At 41.0% G+C, this 15,033-nt stretch overlaps 1 protein-coding gene across 1 annotated transcript; it reads left to right on the forward strand.

The window, feature by feature from the left end:
• The first annotated feature begins 5,198 nt into the window (after positions 1–5,198).
• Positions 5,199–11,968, forward strand: LOC135479760 (monocarboxylate transporter 12-like). The gene is made up of 5 exons (XM_064759666.1): positions 5,199–5,403; positions 6,515–6,658; positions 9,066–9,887; positions 10,266–10,316; positions 11,742–11,968. Exons 1-5 carry the CDS (start codon positions 5,199–5,201, stop codon positions 11,966–11,968), a joined length of 1,449 nt encoding a protein of 482 aa, XP_064615736.1.
• The last annotated feature ends 3,065 nt before the right edge of the window (positions 11,969–15,033 follow it).

A 15,033-nucleotide genomic window follows, 5' to 3' on the forward strand; every position in this document is an offset into this window, starting at 1 on the left:
AGTGCGGTGTCTTTCGGCTGGAATCACCATTCTGTTAGTTTATGTATAGAGTTAATTGGTGCCACTGTAGTTTACAATAGGCTCGAATGCACGACTGGTTATACTACACCAGCGTTCAACTGACGTAGCATACATGAACTATATACCTTGCACAGGTGCATTCCCCACCCCCCTAAAACTCAGACATAGAAGAAGGCATGGTGTCATACTCCTTACAGCGGATGCGCCAATATCTACATTCGCTTTACATCACTGAAACAACTAGCAAATTTTTTCTTACAGAAATGTTGAACAACACCGATGTCACTGGGCTCACGGCGATGATACAGGAAGTGATGTTAGGAAAGACAAACAATCCTCGTGAACTTTTGATCTAATTATAATTTCTACACGTGCAATCTCATTATTTAAAGTATGCACAACAGAATTCTGACCAAAACTTGAAACAAAATTTATCGATGATTTCTGATTAAATTGTTCCACGCGAGGACAAGTGGTGAGGCTAAAAAGTCTCCAAAGGTCAAGCTTGTCTCGTGGTGACAGACGTGTAAAGCGAACTTAGACAGCGGAACACGCGATATAAGGGGTAAGGATGTCACACATTTTACATATATCACCGTGTTTTTAAAAAATAATTCAATATAAGTTATCTCTTAATATATCACTGTGTTTTTTAAAAAAAATTCAGTATAAGTTGTCTCATGCTTTATTCCGATTATTAAGCTTAACGTTGGATACAATGTTCTTCGGGGCATCGACGACAGTGACATATAGTTGGAAAATGGTCACACGTAACCATCAGGGAAATACAGCCTCTTGTCAATTTACCTCTGACAGTTCGCACTATGGCTTAAGCAAAACAAATGATATAAGCAAAACTGTGTTATATAATTGCAATATTTTAGACGTCACTCGTCTAGAATTGCTCATAATGGCTCATTGTACTTTATGTATGTCATGGACGACTGCAAGATTTTCCTCCGGTCACGTGGTATTCCAGGCTCCATTTTCCACTTAGGGTCGTCTCGATTAAGAAGTGTTTGCTCTGACAGCGGAAACGTGGCTCGTGCATCTGTACGGAAACTTGCTCTGCTCATTCTGGCTTTCTCTCCGGCCACACATGGGAATGTCTGACAGCAATCTGCAGATGGTCGTAAGTTTCCCAGCACAATGCTAGCCGCCGTCGTATAAGTGAAATATTCTTGAGTACGGCGTAAAACATCAGTCCAATAAATCAGATAAACATATACACTACAGTATATACATTATGTACTAAATCCAGATCATTTTCCAAAATCAAGAAAGGTTCCAGAAGTACTCAACCAGTCTTGACAAATGAAGTGTGTACAGACATAATTAGTCAATGAACACACAATTCAGGCTTTTTCATATCGATATGGCCATCCCTTATACTTGAGCTTGACAGAAAAATACCTGGAAGTACGGACAGAATTAATGCATTTTAGGTCGTTCCATGTTGTCAGTCTCTTGTGTTCAATTAGTCTGGGTACTAATGAGGTTCTTCCGTATCTGCAGAGAATTCCCAAAGGCGTGTCACGACTGGTTTTCCTCTACTTATTGGTCTACCTGAATCCAGTCTTCACACGCGTCCAGCGCGTGACATGTTACTCCTGGAACATTGTAGTGTGCTTTGCGCTAGCAGTCGTGCTTGTATGTAGGACAGTCGGGTGGTCTTGTGTTTACCGGGGAATGTATGCTATGAGAAATACCCTGGATCATTTAGTCAGTTGTCACGTTGTCTAGGTTTGAAAAGGCTGTAAAGGCTCAGGTCAGATCAATCAGGGTGAGTAGTTTATTTGGCATTGGTATGCGGTAATGCGGAGCCTAGAATGCTACTTGGCACATTTAGTATGTGGTGTACGTCGGTACAAGCATCATGTCGGTACATGGAAACTGTGTGACACATAAAGCTGGGAAGCGCCCTGAGAAAACCGCTATCTTTCTTCGAATCATTTGTTGGACAAAAATCCCGACGACAAGACATCGAAATTTCAGAGACACCAGGATTAGAACTCACGACCTCTTGGTGAAAGGATGAGGTCATGTGCAAACCGCTTCCAGCGTAATCAAATTTGCCATGATTTATCCATATCCATTTTGAACGTTTATATCTATTAGTTTATTATGAGTGAGGACTAAATAAGAATAGTACATTTCAGACTTAGTCCGTCACCAATGGCGTTTATCACCAAATGCTTTGTGTAAATTAATGAATGAGTGTATAATCTTTAAGAATTAGCGTTTTAGTATGACGTCAGCACTATATTAGCGGTTTAGTATGACGTCAGCACTATATTAGCGGTTTAGCATGACGTCGGCACTATATTAGCGGTTTAGTATGACGTCAGCACTATATTAGCGGTTTAGCATGACGTCGGCACTATATTAGCGGTTTAGTATGACGCCAGCGCCATATTAGCGGTTTCGTATGACGTCAGCACTATTTTAGCGGTTTCGTATGACGTCAGCACTATATTATCTGTTTAGTATGACATCAGCACTATATACTATGCTGTATGCCAAAATCTCGGTGATTTACGCGAGGCACTCCATATTCGTCCATCCATGAAACGGAACGCCATCCTATAAGTGAAAAATGATTGAGAGATTAAACAACAATGAAGTATTAAAAATAAAACAGTACCCTATGTCTGCAGTGGAGTATAGTATCGGGGAATTATTCGTATTCCACGAGCCGGTCAGCGTTTTATGCAAATGAGATAATGTCATCTCTCGTCAACTCATCGTCAGTTTGACGTGGAGCGGAGGGCGCAGTATAATGGACGCGAATTCTTTCTGTTTCTGAAAAAAGGACGATACTAGGAATTCTATACGGTTTATTACTTGAAGAAGCATTACGTTGTTTGGAGAAGCTTTGGGCTATTTAAAGGAACATTGTGCTATTTGGAAAAACTTTTTGTCTTGTTTAGGAAAGCATTGTGCCATTTAGAGGAATGTTGTGCCGTTTGCAGGAGCATTGTGCCGTTTGCACAAGCATTATCTTGTTTAGGGTAGCATTGTGCTGTTTAGAGGAACATTGTGCTGGTTGGAGAAACATTGTGTCGTTCGGAGAAACATTTTGTTGTTTGGAGAAGCATTGTGCCGTTTCGAGAAGAATTGTGCTCTTTAGAGAAATGTTGTGTTGGCTGGAGAAGTTTGTGTTGTTTAGGGAAGCATTGTGCCGTTTAGAGGAACATCGTGCTGGTTGGAGAAACATTTTGTTGTTTGGAGAAGGATTGTGCTGTTTAGAGACATATTGTGTCGGTTGGAGAAGCTTTGTGTTGTTAAGGAAAGCATTGTGCAGTTTGGAGAATCATTGTGTTGTTTGGCGAAACACAGTGTTGTTTTGAGGAGAATTGTGTTGTTTGGGAAAGCATTGTGCCGTTAAGAGAAAAATTGTTCTGGTTGGAGAAGCTTTGTTTTGTTTAGAGAAGCATTGTGTCGTTTGGAGAAACATTGTACTGTTTGGAGAAGTTTTGTGTTGTTTGGAGAAACATTGTGCTATTTGTAGAAGCAATATGTCGTTTTGAGAAGCATTGTGTTGTTCGGGGAAGCATTGTCCTGTTTAGAGAAACATTGTGCTGGTAAGAAAAGGTTATGTTGTTTGGGGAAGCATTGTGCCATTTAGAGAAACAGTGTGTTGTTTGAACAAACATCGTGCTGTTTAGAGAAGAATTGTGCTGTTTGGTGAAGCATTGTGCCGTTTGGAGAACCATTGTGCTGTTTAGAGAAACATCATGGTGGTTGGAGAAGCTGTGTGTTGTTTAGGGAAGCATTGTGTCGTTTAGAGAAACATTGTGTTGTCTGGAGAAACATCGTGCTGTTTAGAGAAGCATTGTGCCGTTTGAAGAAACATTTTGTTATTTGGAGAAGCATGGTGCCGTTTGGAGAAGCATTGTTTTGTTTAGGGAAGCATTGTTCTGTTTAGAGAAACATTGTGCTGGATGGAGAAGCTTTGTGTTGTTAAGGAAAGCATTATGAAGTTTGGAGAATCATTGTGCTGTTTGGAGAAGCTGTGTGTTGTTTAGGGAAGAATTGTACTGTTTAGAAAAATATTGTTTTTGGGGAAGCATTGTGTTGTTTGGAGAAACATTTTGTTGTTTGGAGAAGCATTGTGCCATTTGGAAAAGCATTGTGCTGTGTCAAGAATCCTTGTGCTGTTTAGAAAGGCATTGCATCATTTGGGAAAACATTGTACTTTTCAGGAAAATGTTGTGTAATGTGGAAAAGAATTGTGCCGTTTGGAGAATTATTGTGCTGTTTAGAGAAACATTGTGGTGGTTGGAGAAGTTTTGTGTTGTTTAGAGAAGCATTCTGCCGTTAAGAGGAATATTCGGAGAAGTTTTGTGCTGTTTAGGAAAGCATTTGGCTGATTAGAAAACACTGTGTTTCGAGAATCATTGTGCCCTTTGGAGAAACATTTTATTGTTTGGAGAAGGATTTATGCGACATAAGCAAGTTCTCTTGTTATTGTCCGTTCTTTTCGATGGTGATTGTAGTATGAATGTATCATAGAGACTTACATTGGCGCAGGGGTTATGGATTAAGGCTTATGCTTCCGTGAATATTTCTCTGTGCGTTAGGAAAGAAATATTACGTGGACTGTATCGTGACCCACTTTCATGAATGCTTATCTGTATTATTCAAAAACTTGGCGGATCTAATTGCTGTTTAACAAACCTTACTTTTCATATCCTACTTATATTTGTACAGACTTTTCAAGATGTACTTGGAATAAAATAGAGGTGCGTATCACAGAAGGACTAGTCAATTGCGTGGATAAAGACCATTCAACCCCGCTTTATGTAAAGCCCCAGGTGAACGTAATCTTAGATCGGGTTTGCGCGCTCATACAGGTGTGTAAATGAATATGGGTATAGCTCAACCCTACATGTGTTTGTTTGCTTCCAGGGGGCGCCTCGATCTAGAGCTGGAACATACTGTTATGGTGGTTTACCTAGGACCAGGGGACGGAGACGCTGTCTACAAGTTCTGACATGGGGACGGCTTTCGTTACACCACAGAATCCGTTTCTCACGTCAGGGTCGGGTGTACCTGTGCCTGAATGAGATGCTGCTCCAGGTCTGCTGAAGCCGGCGCCCTCCTCGCTTCGTCACTTCCCCATCCTCGGATCTGCCCCTCCTCTCCATCCTACACCGCTAGGCAGTGCATCCAGGATGTTCCCCAGGGACAGAGCACGTGACGTGGACCGCGGCTGGGCCTGGCTTGTTATGCCGGCGGCAATCCTCGCTCAAATCATCATTGCCGTGTTGTTGTATAGCTTAGGCGTCATACAGATCGTCCTGCTAGACACGTTCGATGAGGGACTGGTGAAAACATCCTGGGTACTCAGTATCACTTCCTGTCTCCTCAGTCTACCAGGTAACACGGATTAACTTAGCCATACGCTTAATACATATCTTTTTCTTTCTGTTATTGGAGTGGATTGTACCTCTATAGCTCCATGGAGATAATTAATGATAGTGACTTAATGAACTTCAATAGACTACATCAGGCATTTGGGATTGGCTTAATTTTAGATTGATCTTTACAAATATACAAGATAATCGGTTATTCATCTCCAAACAAATTTAATTCTAAAACCGAGAAACATGTGTTGGAAAAATGTTTAAATAATTTCTGCTTCGAGCACTGACGGGGTTTTTATTTCTGTGGCCGAGTCGTTAGCGAGCTAGCGCAGCACAATGATTCAGGAGCCTCTCACCGCCTTCCACACAATAGTGCGTGAGTGAGTGAGTGTTTGGGGTTTAACGTGGTACTTAACAATTTTTCAGTCACGAAGGAGACCTCAGACACACCATAGTGCTTGCCGCCGTCGTATAAATGAAATATTATTGTGACGTAAATCATCAATGTAATAAATAGATAAATCCAATTAGTATACTACAACGATAACTACCAGAGATACATCATCTGAATAGGTTTTCCTGCATATGGGCCTAACGTTGTTTTTGTTTCAAAGGTGGACTGAGCTATTGTTTTCTTTCAATAAGGGATGCACACTTCTGTATCATTTCTGAATCCGTCTTGATTGTGTGCACGTGGAAAGGTCTTGCAGCAACCGGCAGATGGTTAGTGGGTTTCAACGGGGCTACTGTCCTGTTTCTTCTCACCACAATGCTGGCCGCCGTCGTATAAGTGAAATGTTCTTGAGTACGGCGGTAATTAATTTCATGCTTTCTTAGTTCTTTGGTATTTTATTTTGAGCTTTGTTTTGTGAATTGGCCTTGCAACTATTGACGTGAAACGTCAACTTTGGTTGACAATATACGATAATGTCTGCTTCGAAGCTTACATAACCTGGCCTTCCAATAAACGTCCAGACAAAGACAGGAGCAAAAGTCTTTTTTATATGCATTAAAGACAATCCCTGGAATGCCATCTTAGATGGATGGTTGCCGTCGTATAGGTGAAATATTCTAGAGTACGGTGTAAACACCAATCAAATAAATAAATACCGTTACCGTTGTAGGTCCGTTCATTGGATTCTTGACAAACATGACCAGCTGTAGAACGACCATGATGCTCGGCAGCCTCCTCATCTTCATGGGCTGTACATCCAGTGCATTTGTCACAAGACTGGACCACCTGTACGTCACTCTCTCCCTAATGACAGGTGAGGAAATCAGCAGAAACCAAGGGGAACATTAATCTAAAACATCACTTTCTCCTTAATGACAGGTTAGATAGAAACCAGAAACCAAAGGGAAGATTGATTTGAAATATCACTTTCTCCTTAATGGCAGGTGATGTAGTCAGCAGAAACCTACGGAACCCTTAATCTAAAACATCACACTGTACTTAATCACAGGTGGTGTACTGAACAGAAACCAAGGTGAACATTAATCTAAAACATCACTCTCTCTATAATGTCAGCGTAAACCTGCGAAAGCTTTAATGTAAAACATCACACTGTACTTAATCACAGATGGGGTACTGAGCAGAAACCAAGCTGAACATTAACCTAAAATATCACTCTCTCCTAAATGACAGGTGAGGTAGTCAGCAGAAACCTACAGAAGCCTCCTAATCTAAAACATCACACTGTCCTTATTCATAGGTAGGGTACTGAGTAGAAACCAAGGTGAACATTAATCTAAAACATCACTCTCTCCATAATGACAGGTGAGGTAGTCAGCAGAAACCCACGGAAGCATTAATTTAAAACATCACATTGTCCTTAATCACAGGTGGGGTACTGAGCAGAAACCAAGGTGAACATTAATCTAAAACATCACTCTCTCTATAATGTCAGCGTAAACCTGCGAAAGCTTTAATGTAAAACATCACAGTCTCCTTAATGGCAGGTGGTGTGCTGAGCAGAAACCAAGGTGAACATTAACCTAAAATATCACTCTCTCCTAAATGACAGGTGAGGTAGTCAGCAGAAACCTGCGAAAGCTTTAATGTAAAACATCACACTGTGCTTAATCACAGGTGGGGTACTGAGCAGAAACCAAGGTGAACATTAATCTAAAACATCACTCCCTCTATAATGTCAGCGTAAACCTGCAAAAGCTTTAATGTAAAACATCACACTGTGCTTAATGGCAGGTGGTGTACTGAGCAGAAACCAAGGTGAACATTAATCTAAAACATCTCTCTCTCTATAATGTCAACGTAAACCTGCGAAAGCTTTAATGTAAAACATCACACTGTCTTAATCACAGGTGGGGTACTGAGCAGAAACCAAGGTGAACATTAATCTAAAACATCACTCTCTCTACAATGTCAGCGTAAACCTGGAAAAGCTTTAATGTAAAACATTACACTGTCCTTAATGGCAGGTGGGGTATTGAGCAGAAACCAAGGTGAAGATTAATCTAAAACATCACTCTCTCTATAATGTCAGCGTAAACCTGCGAAAGCTTTAATGTAAAACATCACACTGTCCTTAATCACAGGTGGGGTACTGAGCAGAAACCAAGGTGAAGATTAATCTAAAACATCACTCTCTCCTTAGTGATAGGTGAGGTAGTCAGCAGAAACCTTGGGGAAGATCAGTCTAAAACATCACTCTCTCCTTAGTGACAGGTGAAATAGTCAGCAGAAACCAAGGTGAACATTAATCTAAAACATCACACTGTGCTCAATGATAGGTGAGGTAGTCAGCAGAAACCTACAGAAGCCTAATCTAAAACATCACACTGTCCTTAATCACAGGTGGGGTACTGAGCAGAAACTAAGGGGAACATTAATCTAAAATATCACTTTCTCCAAAATGACAGGTGAGGTAGCCAGCAGAAACCTTGGGGAAGATCAATCTAAAACATCACTCTCTCCTTAGTGACAGGTGAAATAGTCAGCAGAAACCAAGGTGAACATTAATCTAAAACATCACACTGTGCTCAATGACAGGTGAGGAAGTCAGCAGAAACCTACAGAAGCCTTATCTAAAACATCACACTGTCCTTAATCACAGGTGGGGTACTGAGCAGAAACCAAGGGAAACCTTAATCTAAAACTTCACACTGCCCTTAATAACATGTTGTGCACTGAGCAGAAACCAAGCTGAACATTGATCTAAAACTTCACACTGACCTTAATCACAGGTGGGGTACTGAGCAGAAACCAAGGTGAACATTAATCTAAAACATCACTCTCTCCTTAATGACAGGTGAGGTAGTCAGTAGAAATCCACGGGAGCCTTAATCTAAAACATCACACTGTGTTCAATGACAGGTGCGGTAGCCTCCAGAAACCCACGGGCTTGATAGCCTAGAACATCACCATGTCCTTATTGTCAGCTATGTAGAGAACAATTTTCAAAGACCTTTTAATCTAAAGCCTCACCCCTGTCCTTAATGTTAGCTAAGGTGAGGGAAAAGCTCACATTCCTCTTGGTCCAAATGATCTCTGAAGGTGACATTTTATTATTATGACGTCACACACTCGATACCAAAAAACGGGGCATGAAAACCAGAGCACTCATTACTGAAGTCTCGTTTTCGACAAAAGATTGTAATCAATACCACTTTAAATTTGTACGTCTTCATTGAAAATGGAATTTATCTGTTTTGCAGGCATGGGTGCGAGCATGGTATATACACCTTGCTTGGTGGTTATAGGGTTTTACTTCGACAAGTATCTGAGCGTGTCCATTGCTTTAGTTGTCACGGGTGGAGGAATTGGTATGGTAGCTGGGGCTCCGCTAATTGGATTCTTCGAGAATGTTTTCGGCTGGCGTGGGATGTTTATGATGTTGGCTGGGATTAGCGCCAATCTGATTCTCTCCGCCATGATCTGCCGACCGAATAGCGTGGAGAGGTCCCATTGGGGAAATCGTGCTGATGATTCCGACCCTTCAGGAGCCCTCAAGGAGAAACCATCTCTGGATGACCCTCCTTCTGCGCCGGGGTCTCGCTGGAAGAAAACGATCAAAACTTCTCTGAAAGTCGTTCTTAGCGTGCCTATGCTTTTGTTTTGCAGCAGTATTTTTCTGTGGAGTATAACCATATCATTGGTGAACCTGTATTTACCCAGCTACGTGGTGTTCAACGGAGCCACCATGACACAGTCTGCGCTTCTCTTCACCGTCATGGGCGTCTGTAACATTGTCTCGCGACTTCTCGCGGGATTTACCGTGGCCTTCGTGGACAAGTTTGTTTTATACTCTGCTTCCTTTGCCGTAATGGCCGTGTTGGTGACAGGGTTTCCCTTCATTCCTCCCACTTTCACAATGTCCATGGCATTTGCGGGTTTAATGGGACTGTGCACAGGAGGACCTTACGTAGTGTTGACGTCAATGACGAAAGACTTGGCCGGACTGGCGCACCTTGCCACAGCCTTTGGCATCGAAATGATGGTATCGGGAACTGGCTCCTTGATAGGACCTCCTGTGGCAGGTAAAAATCCCAAGGCTCTATTTGCATTTGTTGTCTTCTTGCATACCGTTATGGTTTTTAAGAATCACTTGGAAGCAACCTCTGTATGGCAAGGCTTTGTTTCCATTTTGTCCAGTCATACTACTGACTGCGATGTTTTGAGTGAAAAAGTGGCGTGTATGACGTTAAACGAGACATATCAAATAATCCAATACGTGGGAAGGTCTGACAGCAGCCTGCGGATGGTCCTGGGTCTGTACCCGGTTTCCACCCACCATAATGCTGGCCTCCGTCGTATAAGTGAAATATTCTTGAGTACGGCGTAAAACACCAATCAAATAAATATAATAATCCATTATTTCTCTTTAGTCACAATCATTTTTTTTTGGTGTATTTCAGCTCTCTTGGCTGAGTCTTCTGGGTCTTACCTGTGCAGCTTTGTGTTTGCAGGTAAGTTAAAGACGTATCATAATGACGGCGTGATTCCAGGACATAAAATGGCCATGTGCATTGAGCAAAATGAGATGGTGTGTTAATCGGTTCTATAACTGCTGCCTTAAAACTAAAGTGTTACCTTTAACACTGTAAAGATCATGAGGAGTGATTGCTTTCTTAAACTGCGTTTGAAGTGGCGATTTAAAGAGTTGGAATGTGAATGTGTCGCACTTCGGCTAGTGTTAAAACATTAACACTTTATAGATGTGCAGTCACTCCTAATGATCTGTATAGTGTTAAATGTAACACTTTAGTTTTGAGAGTGTAGTGTTTGCGCTGGCATTGACGAAGTCAGTAGGACGTGTCTGAATCCACTGGCCGCCATGTTGCCTGGTATTATCTATCAGCAAACTTTTCAGAAATTTAGTTTTCTGTCCGACATGGGCCGAGTCGTCCCCAGGACCGCCCTGAGGAAATGAACTTGGGGTTGTGTATTTGAATCCATCTCTTTCTACCTGGTTTGGTATTTTAGGTCAGGAGCTTTTCCAGGTACCTGTGAGTTTCTATATCAGGCACTGCTCGATTTCTTTATCCAATAATGGAATGGTATCAGCGAAATATTCTTTAGTACTCCCACACCAACAAAATCCCAACCAAGTAGAAAAGTTTCCCCGGACTATAATTTTCGTATATTAAGCGAAAGTATAAGCTGGTTTGCCTGTGTCTGTGAACTGAGACCAACCACCATCGTGTAAATGGAAAACTATTCAATGTGGTCGGAGACAGCAGAATAGTCTAAATGTGGCTTCAATTAAGTTCATAACGTCCAACAGCTAGACCCGCTTGCGCAAAGAGATTGCACCTACAGTCGATTGTAGACCCTACAGTTGAGTTTACAGTTGATTGTGAAAATAATTTGGGTCGCTTGCCCAAAAGTATTGTGAGGCGATTGTAATTTTTTGAAGTTACAATCGCGATACCAAATTTGACTCGTACATTGACAATGTCAATGACTTTTGTTGCCTTCTTTTCCAGTTCTACATCATAATGATTCAGCAGCTAGCAACAACAACAACATGTGAAAAAATGTTCGTAACATCTTTTTATGACAATTTTACATTGCACATCAAGTCGAGTTGAAAAGTACTAACTAACAGTTTATCTAAAGCAAATATTTGTACATAAAGTTAATTTTAGGGCGATTGTAAATATTTACAACAGGGTGGATCCGATTGTAATTTCTGATTGTAAGTTACCACTATCGTAGCTTACAACCCTTTGGTGCAAGAGGGTGTCTACTGTAAGCTACGATCGAGATCTTTGTACAATGAACTTATGCCTACGATCCCTTTGTGCCAGCGGCCTTCAGTAGAGAATTAGCAGCTCTAGTAGTTGGATGATAAGGCAGCCTAGAGCAACCATTTGTCTTGTCTGTTGCAGGTATCTCCTGTGCATGTAGCGCAGTCTTGGGTTTCGTTCTCATCAAGTTCAAGCACCCCACGGACGTCGCGGAGCTAGACATTAACAACCCGGAGTGTGTAAGCCCTCCCCATTCGCGGCCCAGCAGTGTGCTATACGCGAGCCAGTTGTCTATACCAGGAGTTCCGTCCCCTTACCTCGAAATCAGATCCAGAACTGTCCAACTGCAAGTTCCCAGCGCTGATTAAATACGGAGCACAGCGTGTAGCGGATGTATTTCCTTCCGCAGCATTTATTTATTTGATTGGTGTTTTACGCCGTACTCAAGAATATTTCACTTATATGACAGCGACCAGCACGATAGTAGGAAGAAACCGGGCAGAGCCTGGTGGAAACCCACGACCATCCGCAGGTTGTTTGCAGACCTTGCCACATACCCTTCGGCAGTAAACATATTTCATACAGTTTAGTTTTTATTCTGAATGTTCCTCATTTCTGTTTTTTTTTTTGCGCTTTGCGATGTAACAAAAACGTTTGCAATGTTTCTCGTCTCTAACAGTTCATGTCACAAGCGTATACCTCATCATCGAATACATTCTACCAATAGCCTATCAGCGACATAGGTGTTTTCGTTTTCACATCGAATCGAACGTTTATTTTGTATGCATTTTATCTGTTGTGAAAAGTGTACATTCCACATTAAAACACTGACATTACAACGTTACAACGCAAGGGCTAGGCTCCGTTGATGGCTCCCGACGTTTCAGCGGTGCCATACGGACCTCTACGCCCCTGCGCGTTCATACCCGGCTCTCACACAGGAGGAGAAAACATTCATGGTCGTGACCAATTTAAATATTCAAACCACAGACCTGGATTGTACCCAAGATTTTTACTTCGTGTCACCGAGTTTGTCCGCCATAACGCATAATAAGTCAAATCTTAGTGTATAATATGGGTGTATAATGACAAAGATTTGTAATCCACAGGTTTTTGTATTTTGGTAAATGTGATATCAAGTCTACATACATCAATCTTAATCAGTTTAACAGTTCCACTATTACAAATGTTAAACAACTAAACTTGCGAATGCTGTGATGCGCACTGTTAGCCTTAAAAATTTCAAGTGATGCATAACAAAGACCCAAGCCTAGCCAAAGTCCAAACACTGTTGATTTGTAACAGTGAAAAGTTTTACAGCTTCTGTTTGCTGTAATTTTTTAACCATGAAACTTACGGCACTTACTTGTTGTAATTTTGTAATTATCTGTTTGATTTTGTGGCTTGGTTTTTATGGGTTACATTATATATACAACTGAAAACTCGATTTTTATCTAATCAGAAAGCCACAAGACAAGTGCTGCAGGGAATCATATGGGCGTAGAACTGTAGGAATAGGATTGCCGTGGAAAAGTGAAATATTCTTCAGTACCGCGTAAACATTCTTCAGTCAACCAATCATTTAATAATTCATTCCCAGTATATAAAGTGACTTACTGCTGTAATGATAGTTGGAGGTGATTGTGTGTCAAGAGAATTATTTAGACCTATACACCAGATTAAACCAGATCTTGCTCGTTGGTGTTAACTTAATTGTGTCTACAGAAAAGAAGAAAAATTGTATTGCAAACGTAGTGGCGTTTTTTGTGTTGGTTAATGTCATGATGGCATTCTGACATGTACAAAAACCTGCCTCCGTTTGTAGACCTGGTGCCACTTTCACAAAACTTCATTAATCAAATTTACCGTGACATCTTTTCGTACATGGCGTTGTCAAGGTTATAATACAATAAAGCTACGTGGTTCACGGGTGAAATTTAGGAAAAAATTGACTTACGAAGTTAGGGGAAAGAGGCGCCTTGTCTGAGAAGGAGGCGTCTAGTCTAAGAAAGAGGCGCCTAGTCTTAGAAAGAGGCGCCTCGTGGAATAGAATTCATATTCTACCTCCGTGATCTGAGAAACACGCGCTAATGGGAAGAAAACATGGGAACACTGAGAACAAACAATTGCCAAGATGCCTCTTATTTAAGCGTGAAGACAAAAATCGCTCTTATGCAAATAAACTGTTCATCGTAATTGGTTCCGTAGACTTTTCATTTTCTATACTACTAGTCGTTCAATGGTCTTAATCCATCCAAGGAACAAAGGGTGAAACCCCCCAAAATTCATTAAACAAATAAATAATAAATAAATAAATAAAAATATGATACGTGACATAGGTACATACTGATGTTCCGGTGAACAAACTAGGAGTTAGGAAGGTGAAGAAAGACGAACTGTTGTTAATCCACGGACCAGTGAAGGTCTATTAATATATACATATGTGTGTCGTAAATGTCTTTTATTTTCAGTATGAAGGAAATTCCACACGAATCATTGTGGTGTAATGCCACCAAAGTCCTGGTGATATTTAAATTCTTTATTCCATTAGAGAATCAAGATTTGATCTCTTACGCTTGGAAATCTAGATTTGATTCCATGCTGTAGCTGGCAAATATGGATTCAACTACATGTACTGTAGTCAGTCGTATTGGGAAGTCTGAGGTCAGTAGTACTGGAAAGTCTAGAGTCCGTCGAACTGGGAAGTCTGGAGTCAGCCGCATTGGAAAGCCTGAAGTCAGTCGTATTTAGAAGTCCGGAGTCATTCATATTGGAAAGTCTGGGGTGAGTAGTACTGGAGTCAGTCGCACTGGAAAGTCTGGGATTAATTGTATAGGGAAACTCTGAAGTCAGTCATACTGGAATGTCTAGAGGGAGTCGTACTGGGATGTTTGGAGAGAGTCGTCCTGGATATCTGGAGTCAGTCGTACAAGGATGGCTGGATTTATTGAAATACTTTGAACATGGATTTGATACAGCAGGGAAAATTTTGATCTCATGTATTGGAAAGTCTGACTGTAATACTTTAGAAACTACTATAGTAATTGTAGTGGGTATTTGTTTCATTGGAAAATCTGTGTTTTATGCAGATTGGAAAATTTATATTCGATTCCTTCGGCTAGTCTGGATGTAGATTAATTACTTGTAATTTTATGTTTCATCCAACTGAGAAAATCCGTATGTGATATTGGTTGGAATTTTAAGTTTGAACCCACTCGAAACTTTGTATGTGAACTGAATTGAAATTTTACGTTTCATCATACTTAGAACTTTTAGTTTGATTCCAGCTGGAAATCGTCACTTCCTCTACCTTATTCAGACTGTGTTTTGTGTTGTTTACTCTGGCATGTGATGCTAATAGAGGTTACTATCGTAATATCGTGGGGCCATCAGGTATAGTTAGTCTGGACATATGTGAGTGGCAAACTTGGGC

This window comes from Liolophura sinensis, chromosome 12 (genome assembly GCF_032854445.1).
Source record: "Liolophura sinensis isolate JHLJ2023 chromosome 12, CUHK_Ljap_v2, whole genome shotgun sequence".
Classification (NCBI taxonomy): Eukaryota; Metazoa; Mollusca; class Polyplacophora; order Chitonida; family Chitonidae; genus Liolophura; species Liolophura sinensis.

Excerpts from the sequence above, each read along its gene's own strand:
- LOC135479760 (XM_064759666.1), top strand. The coding sequence starts at position 5,199 with ATGTTCCCCAGGGACAGAGCACGTGACGTGGACCGCGGCTGGGCCTGG. Across the intron at positions 5,404-6,514 it reads CTGTCTCCTCAGTCTACCAG|GTCCGTTCATTGGATTCTTG; the intron begins GTAACACGGATT and ends TTACCGTTGTAG. Across the intron at positions 6,659-9,065 it reads CACTCTCTCCCTAATGACAG|GCATGGGTGCGAGCATGGTA; the intron begins GTGAGGAAATCA and ends TCTGTTTTGCAG.